The sequence below is a fragment of the Kickxella alabastrina genome, assembly GCF_025024165.1.
Source record: "Kickxella alabastrina strain RSA 675 chromosome Unknown BX661scaffold_15, whole genome shotgun sequence".
NCBI lineage: Eukaryota > Fungi > Kickxellomycota > Kickxellomycetes > Kickxellales > Kickxellaceae > Kickxella > Kickxella alabastrina.
In genome coordinates, this window is record NW_026251486.1 from 395,191 (window position 1) to 408,443 (window position 13,253).

Here is a 13,253-nt window from a genome sequence, read left to right on the forward strand (position 1 = left end):
TAAACAATTTTAATGATTTTTCAATACATTATTTATTTTATTTAAAAAAAGGAAAGGGATGGCATTTGCGCACCACAATGTTTTTATTTCTCAACATCAACTGTCATCTTGGTATTAATATTAGTAATGATTTCGTCTGCTGCAGCGGAGTCAGCGGTTTTGACGGTCTCGGCTTGAACATCAATATCCGCATCTGTATTCCTGTCATCAAATGTCGCTGAATCGGCTGTTTCAACAGGTATTTTGCTATCTGCTGCTGCCTCCACATTAGCAGTTTCAGCCGGAGCCTCAGTATCCACTACTGTTTCCTCTACAACGATGTCCTCTACAATGACGTCCTCTACAACGACATCATCTACAGCGGCGTCCTCTACAGCGACGCCCCCGCCATTCACTTCCGCGGAATTAACCTCAGCTGGGATATCTTCGGCATCCTCCTTTGTATACCCCTCCTGAATAGTGATCGGATGGCCATTCCAAGTGGTCGGCACCTGAGAATACACATAAAACGTCGGGAACTCCAACACAGTCTGGTACCGCAGCTGGGTAAACAAGGGCTGCTTAGAATCGATCCTGCAGAACGTAGGCTTGTTAGCTGGCATATCCTGAACAGCAATCAGCCAAACCAGATCACCCACTGGTGTACCCGCAAACATCCGCTTAACTCCCAGCAGAGTCTCGGGCTTAATCGACGACCAGAAAACATACTCGTCGCCGTTATCCGATGGAATCTTAATTTTGATCCCGCCATCCAACTTGATCCGTTTCTTCGGGTTCCCGTCGGCAACCTCTGCAATACTGGGGTTGGGCGCATGGTCCAGTAGGCGTGTCCAGAGATCGCCCAGCCGGCAGACATCGTGGAACCCGTTTTCTGTCCACTTTTGCGGCTCGCAGTCAAGCTCTGGAATCACAATCTCCAAGGTCCACACTAACCGCGACCACCTAGATGCCCATATGGTCCTATTCAGCTTACTGCGCTGGATCCCAGGACTCATGTACCTGATCTGCACCTGTCTTTGGGTTTTCGCCCGCGCAACCACATTCTTCTGCGCCCTACCAAGCACAACCACCGGCCCACCAGTTGTATTATCCGCCTGCGGTCCAGCTGGACGACGCGAATCCGGCATTGCCTTGTTTTGAGCAAGTATCTTGAGATCCTGCACTTCATGGGTCAGATTAACGTGTTCCCGGGCAATGTCCTGAAGAAATCCATAGTCGCTCATTAATGTGTTGGCGTCGTATTCCGCGCGCTTGATGAATTTGGTCTTGTCGCGCGTGCCGCTGCAGTTGGTTGAGGATTTGTGCGATTTTGAACAGGCCAGTGAACATGTTCGTAGCATGCAGCCGGGACACTTGTATTTGGCTGTTTGTGATTCGCATTGCTCGCAGTTAGTCGCTGGTGTGGCTGCGGGAGGATTTGTCTGTGGTGGGTCTTCTGATTCTACTGGTACTTCTACCGATGATGTTGACTCTGCCTTTGTCGCTGTTGCTGCAAGTGTATGTTCCAAATCCGACATTACGAGTTTGTGGGTTGTGAATGATAAAATAATTTAATTATAAGATAGGGTTAAAAGAACAAAGAGTGTTAACGAGTTTGTCGGTTGCACTGGGTTTTTTTTTGCTAAATGTAACAATAAAAATAAAAATTTTATAGTTACCAGCTCACACATCAAAAAAATTAAATTTATGTTAATTATAATTTATATGATTCGGCTCCCAGCAAATCACAGCGCCTAGTTATGGATGCATTCATATGCTCTGTTGTGTTAGCCCTCAAAGGAAAAACAAGCATGTGAATTATTTTTGTTAAATTATAAAACAAACAAACGAAAAAAACGCTTGTTTCTTTTATGTATCGGTTTTTAACTTTAAAACATCATCCGTCATCAGAGCGCAAAGAAAAAAAAGATATTGGCAGCTGATTAAAAAAAGCGTTCAGAAATTTTAGACAAGCGCTTTTTAGCACAGACCATTGTTCGCTTTGATGTACGACATGTGAAAAAGTAAGATATTTTGTTTCTTCAAATTAATTATTGGGTTTACACAAAAACTGACCTTGTGATGCGTGGTTGGCCGACAGCCATGCCTTCTCATTTCTATTACGCGTGGGGACAATATAAATAGAAGGCAGGAATGAGCCACCTCACCCCTACTCTATTATATTCTACTTTTATTTTATTTTGAACATTATTATCATATCACTTCAAAAAAGCGTTTATAATATTCATTAGTCACTTTACCATGAACCCAACAACAGACGAACCACACATGATGTCTGAGCAAAGCAAGTTGCCGCGCCTGCCGATTCCGCCGCTGAAGCAGACTATCGACAAGTACTTGGAGTCCATTGTGCCTGTTGCCGGCGATGATATTGCAGCGCTGGCCGAAACAAATCAAAGAGCCGCGCATTTTGCCAAGGTGGCTGACCGGCTCCAGCAACGGCTCATTAGCTACGAGCAGACGCAGCCCAACAGCTGGCTGGAAAAATGGTGGTTCGAGCTTGCATACTTGACCTGGCGCGAAAGCCTGTGCATCAACTCAAACTACTGGATTGCATTTGCCGATGACCCCAACGCTTACGGACTGCATGCTGCGCCCAAGCCACTGCTGCCTTACAGCCCGGAATACAAAGTGGGCCAGGTCTTAGACAGAAACTCGTATGGCGAGTTCCAAGTGCGGCGGGCCGTCAAGTTTATTCAGAAGGCTCTGGATTACAAGGAAATGGTACAGGAAGGGCGCATCCCGATCGCTCGCACCAAGAATGGGCCTCTGTGCATGAGCCAGTACCGGGCAATGTTCGGAATGACCCGCATCCCTCGCATGGGCTGCGACGAGCTGCGCCAGGATGAGGCCACGATGAGCTCGCGCGCCATCATTGTGATTGCCGAAGACCAGATTTACAGCGTCCAGGTGTACGACGACGCCGGTCGCAGAAAGCCAGACGGCGATCTTGAAGCTGAGCTGCAAGCAGTAGTCGCCGATGTGCTTGAGCGCCGCCGGCTGGGCGAGCTTGACCCAGCGGTGACTGTGCTGACAGCCGGACATCGTGACAGATGGTCTACGGCCTTTGAGAGACTGGAGAAGCAGCCGGCCAACCAGGCGACTTTAATTGCCATCCAAGAGTCACTGTTTGCCGTGTCCCTGGATACCACATACAGCAATCCGCCGGGCTCTATCAACGCGAATCAGCAAAACATGAAGTGTCATGGCACCCGCCCGGGCCACAACAGGTGGTATGACACGTGCACTACCTTTATCTTTGACCGCAACGGCGCGGCCGGATATCTCGGCGAGCACTCGCCCTGCGACGCGCTCATTCCGGCGTATATGCTTGAGCACGTGGCACAATCCGTTGCCCCCGAGCACATTGAGCAGGGCGTGGCCAGCGCGCGCACCCGTGACTACCAGCCGCGTGTCAAGCGCCTCCGCTTTACTGACGTTGATGCAACAGTGCTTGCGTTGATTCTCGAGGCAGAGAAGGAAGTTACGCAGACGGCCAAGGATAGCGTCAGCCGGCAGATTCGCTTTGAGAACTACGGCTCCGACTGGATCAAGCGGGCGGCCAAGATGAGCCCCGACGCTTTCGCGCAGCTCACCTTGCAGCTTACATACTATCGCCTCCACGGCACACTTGCCTCCGTCTACGAGACCGCCAGCACGCGCATGTTTCTGCATGGGCGGACGGAAACCGTGCGCTCACTGACTAGTGAATCTGCCGATTTCGTGCGCACCATGTGCGATGCCGCATCGAGCTCTGTCGACAAGTACGAGGCGCTGGTGCGCGCGGCCAAAAAACACCAGAAGCTGCTTGTAGATGCTTCGTCGGGAAACGGAATTGACAGGCATATTTTGGGCCTGCGCATGGCCTATCATCGTCTAGATGCGCTGCCCGGCGAGAAGCCCATTACTGTGGAGGAGCAAAAGGTGATCGAGGACTTTTTCAACGACCCGATTCTGGCTAAATCAACGACGTTCCAGCTGTCCACTTCGGGCTTGTTCCCCGCCTATTATCTCGCGCATACCGGCTTTGGCAGTGCCGTTGCTGAGCGCGGATATGGAATTAATTATATCATTGAGCCCAAGCGAATCAAGTTTGGAACCGAGAGCAAAACCCTCGAGGCAGGCAAGGGCTCTAATATGGCGGTGTTTGAACCCACGCTGCGCCAGAGCCTGCTGGAGCTCAAGATCGTCTGTGAGCAGGCGAACAATATCCCTGTCGGCGATCTTAGCCGCCTCTGAGTTGATCATGCAACCTGTGTGTGCTTCACGTGCAGATTTCCCAAACACGGTTTTGTTATGCCGTGGTGGCCAAATTGTGTGGATTTTTGCAGGTTTATTATTTTTAATTTTTAATTTTGGCATATTTCTTCTTTTCTCTTTTTATTTCTATTTTTATTTGTAAACTAAACTTGGCGTCACTATACCCATGAGCGATTTGGCCACAAATAGGCCAGCGACCAACCGCTCGGCATCAGCAGCGACAGCGGCGGCAACAGCATCGGCGGCAGCCACCGCGTCAGCAGCAGCAGCAGCAGGAGCGACCGGCTCACAGACAAAAAAGGTAGTTGTTCGGTTCCGGGCTATTGGAAACGCCCCCATTCTCAAAAAATCTGTGTACAAAATTTCCTCGGCACAGCGGTTCCAGGCGCTCATAATTTTTTTGCGTAAAGAGTTGGGATACAAGGCCGTCGAGCCGCTGTTTGTATATGTCAACAGTGCGTTTTCTCCGGCTCCCGATGAGACCGTGTACAATTTGGTTCGCTGTTTTGGACTAGACAGTCAGCTGACTATAAACTATGCCACTACGCCAGCTTGGGGTTAAATGTACGCTTATTTAATACATGTACTACGCCATCAACAACAATAATAATGATAACAATATAATTAGGTTTTAAATTTGGCTGGCTCCTTTATCGTTTCTTTTTGTAAACCCGCAAATGTTGACAATAACTAATGGCATAAGTCAGCATCACCCGCTCGCTTTGGTCGCTGATTACTCAGACAGCTAATTGAGAATGGGTTAGATGTGTTGACAACAAGTGAAGGTGTTAACGCTACCGGAATATGGGGAAATATGTGGGAAAAAGAATTGGCTATCCCAATTCTGCGCCGTTTGGGCTCTTGCTCCTCTGATGACAGACAGTAGGCATAGGTTAATTTCTGCGCATATTTGTCCCAATCGTCTTTTGTCCCTTTTTCCGTGAACCGAACAGCAATCCCCAACCCTGCGCTGAAGCAGCTGAAGATGATGTGTATGTTTAGGCTTGCCGCAATATCTCTGTTACAAAAGCGCTATCTGATTTCGGGCACCATTTTTATAGGGGAGGGGTGCAACATCCAAAGGAGCCATGCCAGTTGTAACTTGTGCTATGCCATCAAAAACGGGGGCAGCAATGCTTGCAACTGGGATTTGGCTATCCAAAAGAGGACCAACGCTAATAGACATTGATTTGCGTGCGCGATCAGGTAACGAAGAGGGGACAAGCAATGGAAAGAGAGAGAGGAAGAAATGGCGTTGCTTCCCTGTTATTAAATGTAGTAGGATATATAAAAAATAAAAATATTAGCAGCTTTCCAGCTCAGTTCAGCTACTAAAGATGGTACGCTTCAGCGGTAGGCTCGAGCTCAGCAGCGCGGCAATATCCTGCCAAGTCGGCGCCATCGCCTGCGCCAGCACACAACCGGCCCCAGCGACGCACAACGAGCGCAAAGCAGGAGCATGATCAGGCAGCGACCGAATATCGAAAACCGGCGCTTTAATGTAAGTCAATTCGGGAAATACCCCGGACAGCCTCGGCACTTGCGAAGCACCAGCAGCAGCAGGTGCCGGATGATGACTGTCGCTGGGCTCCATATTGCCAACAACAACCTGCTCGAGCGCAGGCATGCAGTCAGCGTAGATACGCAGTCCGGTGTTTTCGCGCGGCGCCATAAAGTAGTTATCAATGTGCAATTCTTTCAAAGCCGCCCAAAGCACGGGCTGCGGCGAGCTCTCCCGTGTGGCAGCTCTGCGTCCGCCACGAATTCCGGAATAGTGTGCTTGCTGTTCCTGACTGGGCAGCACCATCTGCGTCGTCGCCCATTCGACCGCCTGCATGTGCCGCTCCTCGATGCGCCCGAACCGTAGCATGTCAATAACTTTGTAGTCGCACTCAATCAGGTGAAGCGCGCGGAGCGTCGACGTTTGCGCCATGGCAAATGCAAACACTGTGTGTGAGCGCAGGGCGTCGCCAGTGACGGCCAGTATTGACAGTGACGGGTGCACTGCAGGCAGCTGGTGTATGGCCGTACACAGATATGCACTATCAACGGCAGCGACAGCAGCGGAGCCTTGGATTTTCGCTGTCTCGATAGCTGCCACAGTCGACAGCGACGAGCGCCAGGATGAGCCTGAGCTGCGGCGACCACTGTCGGAATTAGCCCACACGCTGCCGGCAATCTCGATGGCGGCCAGGGGCAGCAACTGGGCGCATTGCAGAATGTCGGCCAGAGCAGTGGCTGGCACAAACCCATCAATGCGCATTGAGCGCAAGCGCGGCATTGTGCGCTGAATGTGCGCGGCAAAGCCCTGGTAGCAGATAAGCGGCATGAACGACATGTCGAGGTGCTCAACGGCAGGCCATGCCTGATCACCAAACACGCTGCGTAGCCGGTTGGTGCTTGCAGAGTCTCCGTTGGGGGCATCCTTGCCTCTGTGCAGGCGGCTGCAGCTGTCGACACTGAAACCAACAATGCTGTCGCTGCTGCTGCTGCTGCCATTGCTGCTGCTGCCGGCATCGTTGTTGGCGTCCCCAAAGAACATGCCATCCCCAGCCGCCATCCACGACACGGGCGCGGCCATGGCACCCCAGGGCACGACCAGGCGACGCACGCTTTGTGCGGCAAAGGCGTGGATGTCATGGGCGCTGAGGAGGCCGCTAGAGCCGGTCAGTTGCACGGTGCGCCAGGCACGCGGCAGCAGAGCAGCCCGCCAGTCACGGCTAACATGAGTGAGAATGCGCAGCGCCTTTTGTGCCTCCTCCGCCAGCGCGGGCGTGGCACCCAGACGCTGCAGCGTCAACTGGCGTGTGTCGCTTACATGGACGGTGATGATTACGGCGTCAGCGATGGCATTGATGATATCTGATGGCAGCCAGATGGCGGGACCACTGTGTGTGGACACGGATTTTCCTTTGCGCTTAATTTCAGGATTGACCTCGGACCTGTGATTTGCCGCCATTTTGGTCCGGAGCGCCTGCTTGCGTGTGAATCTGGCGATTGGCTGGCATTGCATGCGAACGATGCGTCGTGCGTTGCGCGGGGCCGTGCCGAACGAAAATGCCGAAATCTCGTCTGTCGCTCTGTCGCTTAGTGGCATCGGTGCGACGGATACTCCTGAGCTGGTTATCATTACCCGCGGTCTAGTGCTGATTTTTTTGTTGCTGTGATTTCGGCTTCTAGTGCTGGGTTTAAATAGCAATTAGGCGCAGAATAACCAAAGCTATGAGGTTTTACAGGCGAAAAAAGTGTACGCGAGAGATGCGGTAGCTGCGGTAAAGGAGAAGGGAAAGGTGGAAAAGGCGTAGTATAAGGGATTACTACGCGAACATGTGTCTGCAAAATTGGGCCCTGGATATGGCGACTGCTGCTCTACTTGGTGGGTATTGCGGCTGTTGCTGTTGCGTGTAACTTGAGAGCTTAGGCTGAGATCCTAAGTAACCAAAATGGGGTGTGGTCCTTAGAGTCTGAGATGGGATAAAATAGGATATTGTGTTGTTAAAAGCGGCTAAACCGTGACAGCTATTAAATAGATTTGTGTAGAAATACTGCAATACGAGACGCGTCGGGCAGTATATATTATATATATGTATGCAAAGCTGAGAAGTATGCTAAAAAATATTAAAAAAAAGCCTAGCAATTTTGTAGGTTAAAAAATTTGCGCGCAATGAATGGAGGGCAGGGTCCTCTTTTTAAATGGTTTGTCGCAGTTTTTTGACTAGACGAAACAATGAAGTGCGCGGGTGAGGGGCGGGTACACAGGGATTGGGGAATGAGGAGGCGACGCGGATTTGCTGCAAATAAAAAACCATGCTGCTTTTCCCGTCCACTTAAAAATTGAAGTGTTGGGCGAATTGTATTTTTCGAAGGCGGAGAGCGAGCACGGGAGTGTGAATTGGTAGGTTGGCCTGTTCGCACCCACTCACCCACCCACACATACTTGAATACAAGCCATCTATGGACGGGATGCTTGATAACTGCCCACATTTGCGCAGTGCTCAATGGGTATGTATTCACCTGCTTTAACATCAACAAGTGGGAGTTTCCAAGTGGCGTTGGCCAAACTTCAAACTTTGGCGAATGGGAGCCCGCGTAGTTGTGGCAAGGGAGCGCAGACAAGAACAATTAAATGAATATTTAATTACATGGTCGCTTTGCCTGTGCTGCAATTGATTGAACATGGTAGCCAGCGCCGACTCTCCCCGGAATGGTTGGTGTTTATTTTTGGCCAAGAACGAGTGATGATTCCGGCTGTGCAGCACATGATCCAACTAAGAGCATTCTTTTAATGTGCATTGTTGGACGTATTTGTCCATTGCAGCTTTTCACATTTTTTTCTAAAAAAAATTACACTCCTTGCTGCTGGCCGTGTCTCGCAATTATTTTTCCGATTGCACAATTCGGCAAGACAACAAAACATTTGACAACAAAACATTTGCTCTTGCTCGCCGAAAAATGTCAAGTATATTTAAATTTACACGCGCTTCATGTTATCGATTAGCGCTTTAAACAAGAGGAGATTGTATTTTTGTCACACTATTTTTTGTATATCAAATTATGATATTACATTTTTGTAGTCTGGTTCCAAACTCCCGGATATATGCTTTTCTGAATACATGACTGAGTTTCCAAGCATCTTGTTGGATACAAAATTAATAGGACGTCTTTCTTTATCTTTCAAATCTTTGAAGTTATAACCCGGCGCTTTCAACATGTGCTGCTGCATATGCCCATCCCTACTTTTATGGGGGAAAAAACTCAGCTGGTCAGTGCCACCAAATATGTAGTGTATTACACAAATGTACCGAAACAAATCATCGCCAGCAACTTTGCTTCATGCGAAGTTCAAGAGTGTGGCTTGTTGTGTGAATATATAGCGTCGGAGAATAATTAAATTAGTTCTGCATATCAAGTTGTTTGGTACTCCCGTGTATACATTGCAATATGCCACTATATCGCCGCATACCAAAAAAAAATTCAATAAGAAATTTGCACATCCATTCCAGACACCTTCAACCATGCATAATCGTGCACATCTGAACATAAAGTTTTAAAAAACGATTTCCCACGCAAAATGTCGGTTGGTAATCCCGAGCATCATTGCCATTTTGGAATGCAGCCACTACTAATTTACAAACAAATACTAAAATATACCACTAGTATCACAACTGAATCAACGCAATTCTAGCCCGGGGATTCTAACTGGCACTTGTTGTCAGGACATGGTTGAATGTGACAACTAAATAATATATGTGTGCAATACAAATAGGAGAGAAATTAAATAGAAAATTAGAGAAAAATTAAAACAAAAGTGATATTAGCGCTCGTTCAGCCAGCGTGTGAGTTCTGCTTGTGTAAAGTCCAGCGACAGGTTGGTGCTCTTGTAGGTGCGCGCCAGCACAGTGACAAAGCGCTGGTAGTTTGACAAAATGTCATCGGTGATCGACTGCCAAACGATCATGCGCAGCTTGGGCTCATTTGCAAAATGCTTCTCGACGCGCTTGTAAAGCTGCTTGATGTTCTCGCGCATGCTGCTGTTGGAGTGCGCCTGAATGACCTTCTTCAGCTGGCTCTTTCCTAGATTCGGTATCGCCAGCGGGTCCTTGTTGGCAGCCAGGCACCTTTCGACGGCGTCGAAAAAACTGACCAGCCGGCCCATCGGACGTGAAAGGACATCCTTAATATACGCCCGAGTCACCTTGCGCTGGACAACCTGCGCATGATCCAGGTACGTGTCCAGAGTGGGCATAAAGTATGAGCCGCATCCGCGGGCCTTGTACGACTGCAGTCCGGTGAGCATGACATACATGTTCTCCAGCAGCAGCACATGAGTGTTCAGCTGCTCCTTCTGCGCGTCCTTGTCGTCTGTGTTCTTCTGCGCGTTGCGCTCGGCCTCGCGCAGCAATGACTCGAGCGTGTCAAAGATCAGACGCGAAATACGGCTGCAGGCATTGTCAGCAATTGCGCGCGCGGTGTACCCGGTCTCCCCGACCAACGTCTCGATGTGTGCAATAAACTTTGGAAAGATGCGCGCAAATGGCAGTACTCCGACGCGCTTCTTGGTGACAACCTTTGTGGCCTCAATGGCGCGTGCCTGCTCAGAGATGTAGCTCTGGAACAGCGTCTCCAGCTTGTCACTGGACCTCTCCAAAAGGTTGATCAAAAAGCCTTGATCGCTTCCTCGGCACAGATCGAGAGCCTTTGCCACAGCGACCAGCATGCCGACGGCCTGGGATGGGTCAAAGCGTGTGCCCATGTCAATAAGCGAATCGACCTGAGAAACCAGCTTGCCAAAGAGCAGATCAAGCATGCTCTTGACCTCCTTCACAGAGCCAAAGTGCACCGTCTGGCTGACAACGCCCTTTGAGTCCAGCTTGGAGCGTGGTATGTCCCAGTGCTCGATCGGGCGCAGCTTGTGTGTGACCCAGTTGTAAAAGGTGACGTTCTCCCCCAGCTTGGCTTTAGCAGCCTCGCTTTCGCTGGTATGGCGGTGTGCTGCGCTGCGAGTCGACTGCGAGCGGCGGACGGCGCGAGTGTGGGAGGGCGGCACGTAGTGGAACAGGTCGGATATAAAGTTCTGCTCAGAGATAACGTTGGCTACGACATTCTCCAGTGCAATTGCAAAAGCCTCGGACGGCTGCATCTCATTGCTTGGCACGACCCCCGCACCGCCATAGTTCCCACCGGCACCACTGGCAGCGCCTCCGGCGCCACCTCCGTCTCCCCTGACAGCAGACGCAATAGCGTGATGTGCGGCGCCGCTGATTCCGTCCAGGCTGAGCCTACGCCCTGTGTTGCTGCTCGCCGCCGCACCGACGTTGGTCGAAAACGAGAACTCAGAAATCGGATTGGGCCCGCCGCTGCTGACATCGTGGCGGTACCTGAAGAAGAATGGCCGGCACGAGTCCACCAGCTCCTTGGTTTGGTTCCCGTACAGCGTGTTCATGCACTGGATGTACAGTGCCTGGAGCTCCTTGTCCGCTGACGGCTTGGCCTCCTTGAGCCATAGCGTTAGCCCGGCATACTTGACCATCATCTTGTGCACGTGGTCTGGCCCGCTGATCAGGCGAATACCGCGCACGGTGTTCCGGCCCTTGTCATTGATGCTGCCGTCAATTTTAAACTGAAACATAACCTTGAGGTAGTCGTACACGCGTGTCGAAAAGTTTGAGCAGTAGAACTCATACTTCTTCATCTTCTCATGAGTGGCCTCGAGCCCGCCCAGCCCGTCCCCGGGCGTCGTGCCCAGCATGCGCTTGAGCGAGGCGGCCACGCGCTCAACACGCTCAATGCCGTCGGTTGTCTCCAAGGACTCGTTGCGCAGCACCTGCAGCTCGTCCTCAGACAGCGTAATCGTTTTGAGAATCTTCTCCAGCTCAACGAGCAGGCGCTGTTGATTGGCCTCCTCGACCTTCAGGCCCTCGTTCTCTATCTGAATCTTTCGCACGTCGCCGTCCATCGACTCGAGCTCCAAGCTGTAGAACTTGAGCATTTCGTCCATCCGCTCCAAGTGCGAAATGGCCTGGTCAAGCTCCTGGATCAGCTTCGGGACCTGCGTGTCGGCCTCAAGCATATCACGCACGTTCTCAGACTCGAGCTTGTTCAGTTCACTCATAAGGCGCGACTCAAGCTGTGCCGCGCCAATGTTCGCTCGCCACCCAAATTCACCAACCAGTTCGTCCGCGGAAAGCATGAAGGCCTCATCCAGCAGCATATCCTCGACGTCATCCGCCGCCTCCTCCATATCTTCGCCGTCCATTGCATTATCGACTCCCTCTTCGATAGGTGGCGCGTCCATGGGCACCAACGCCGAGACGTCGCCGCCGTGATCCGCTACGTACTTTGTCATGCGCCGCATCAGGGCGCTCTGGTCGCCTGGACCGCCGCGCGCATTTCCTCGCGTCTGTGGGCGGGCGCGGGCCTGGGCTTCAGTCAAAGAGCCATCCGCTTGCTGCTGCATCAACCTTGGCGGGTCAAACGAGGGCATTGTCGGAACAGAAGGGTTGCGGGTGTGCTGCTGAGCATTCCTGCCATAAACGGTTCTGGGCCTGACAACACTAGCGCTTCCAAAAGGCGTCGACCCCTGGGCTCCTCCGGACACAGTGTTGATGTACCGTGGGGGCTTGAGCGCGTACTTGTTGCAAAAGCTCACCAGCATCTGCACAAACCCCTCGACCAGCACGGCATCGGAGGCGGTGAAGTCGTACTTGTGATTCAGCTGCAGCGAAAATCGCGTCGGCTCTTTGAATTCGATGGCCTTGACCTCGTCCATGGTCCAGGTCTTGCTAATTTCAGCACGATTGTTGTTCATCTTCACCTTGCGCAGCCGCAGTTTCCGGTTGCGCTTGACTGTAATGCACAGCATTCGAGGCTTCGCTGTGCCACTGCCTTTCGAGTTGTCTCGCTCCATGACGCTAATCATGTTGAGCAAACGCTCGTGGCGTGGCTGTTGGCCACCAGAGCTGGCCTTGGCAGCATTCTCTTGGGCAGTCGTGGCCTCAACACCGATAAATAGCTGCTGTCGTAGCACGTCGGCAATGGCCTTGGCCTTTGCCATTTCTGTTTTTGACGTCATGTCACAAAAGCAAAATTAATAATGTAAATAAATGCAAAACAAAAAACAAAAACAAGATGTAAATTTTATTATAATCTCTTGCAAAAGGAGTAAAAAACAGCGCTTGAGCTTTGCGTGTGCGCTGAAGTAAGTGGAGATTGAAATCGAAGTCAGGTCCATTCACTTCATTTTGATACTATCGACATGTGTCCTGAACCCCCGCACTCTTTCTCTCTCCTGAAGCCATTCATCACGTGAAGCGCAGAATTGATTTGATTTCGATATTGGTAAATCAACGATCGGTTTCAAAAGTGCTGATGGTGATACCCAAGCCTTGAGTAGACCTTGAGTAAACCGTTGCTAAGTGCACTTAATTACTCGTTTTTTCTCTGTATTTATCTCGATTCGTGTGCCATTGACATTATACACTTTCAATTCAAAC

General features: G+C 50.8%; 5 protein-coding genes across 5 annotated transcripts; 2 read left to right on the top strand and 3 right to left on the bottom strand.

Moving 5' to 3' along the window:
* Window positions 1-34: 34 nt before the first annotated feature.
* BX661DRAFT_184358 (uncharacterized protein) lies at window positions 35-1,874 on the bottom strand. The gene has a single exon (XM_051536478.1). The coding sequence runs from the start codon at window positions 1,515-1,517 to the stop codon at window positions 84-86; it is 1,434 nt and encodes a 477-aa protein (XP_051390822.1). The 5' UTR covers window positions 1,518-1,874; the 3' UTR covers window positions 35-83.
* Window positions 1,875-2,166: 292 nt separating this feature from the next.
* BX661DRAFT_184360 (acyltransferase ChoActase/COT/CPT) lies at window positions 2,167-4,361 on the top strand. The gene has a single exon (XM_051536479.1). It carries the CDS (start codon window positions 2,242-2,244, stop codon window positions 4,237-4,239), a length of 1,998 nt encoding a protein of 665 aa, XP_051390823.1. The 5' UTR covers window positions 2,167-2,241; the 3' UTR covers window positions 4,240-4,361.
* Window positions 4,362-4,558: 197 nt separating this feature from the next.
* BX661DRAFT_135135 (ubiquitin-like protein Atg12) lies at window positions 4,559-4,822 on the top strand (the record flags this gene model as incomplete). Its single annotated transcript, XM_051532648.1, has 1 exon — window positions 4,559-4,822. A coding segment is annotated over one exon (264 nt), but the record flags the coding sequence as incomplete, so codon positions are not given.
* A 762-nt stretch (window positions 4,823-5,584) lies between these two features.
* Window positions 5,585-7,390, bottom strand: BX661DRAFT_199188 (uncharacterized protein; the record flags this gene model as incomplete). Its single annotated transcript, XM_051538302.1, has 1 exon — window positions 5,585-7,390. One exon carries the CDS (start codon window positions 7,388-7,390, stop codon window positions 5,585-5,587), a length of 1,806 nt encoding a protein of 601 aa, XP_051390825.1.
* A 2,093-nt stretch (window positions 7,391-9,483) lies between these two features.
* Window positions 9,484-12,949, bottom strand: BX661DRAFT_184364 (exocyst complex component Sec3-domain-containing protein). The gene has a single exon (XM_051536480.1). It carries the CDS (start codon window positions 12,830-12,832, stop codon window positions 9,575-9,577), a length of 3,258 nt encoding a protein of 1,085 aa, XP_051390826.1. The 5' UTR covers window positions 12,833-12,949; the 3' UTR covers window positions 9,484-9,574.
* Between the last annotated feature and the right edge of the window lie 304 nt (window positions 12,950-13,253).

Excerpts from the sequence above, each read along its gene's own strand:
- BX661DRAFT_184364 (XM_051536480.1), bottom strand. The coding sequence starts at position 12,832 with ATGACGTCAAAAACAGAAATGGCAAAGGCCAAGGCCATTGCCGACGTG.
- BX661DRAFT_184358 (XM_051536478.1), bottom strand. The coding sequence starts at position 1,517 with ATGTCGGATTTGGAACATACACTTGCAGCAACAGCGACAAAGGCAGAG.
- BX661DRAFT_184360 (XM_051536479.1), top strand. The coding sequence starts at position 2,242 with ATGAACCCAACAACAGACGAACCACACATGATGTCTGAGCAAAGCAAG.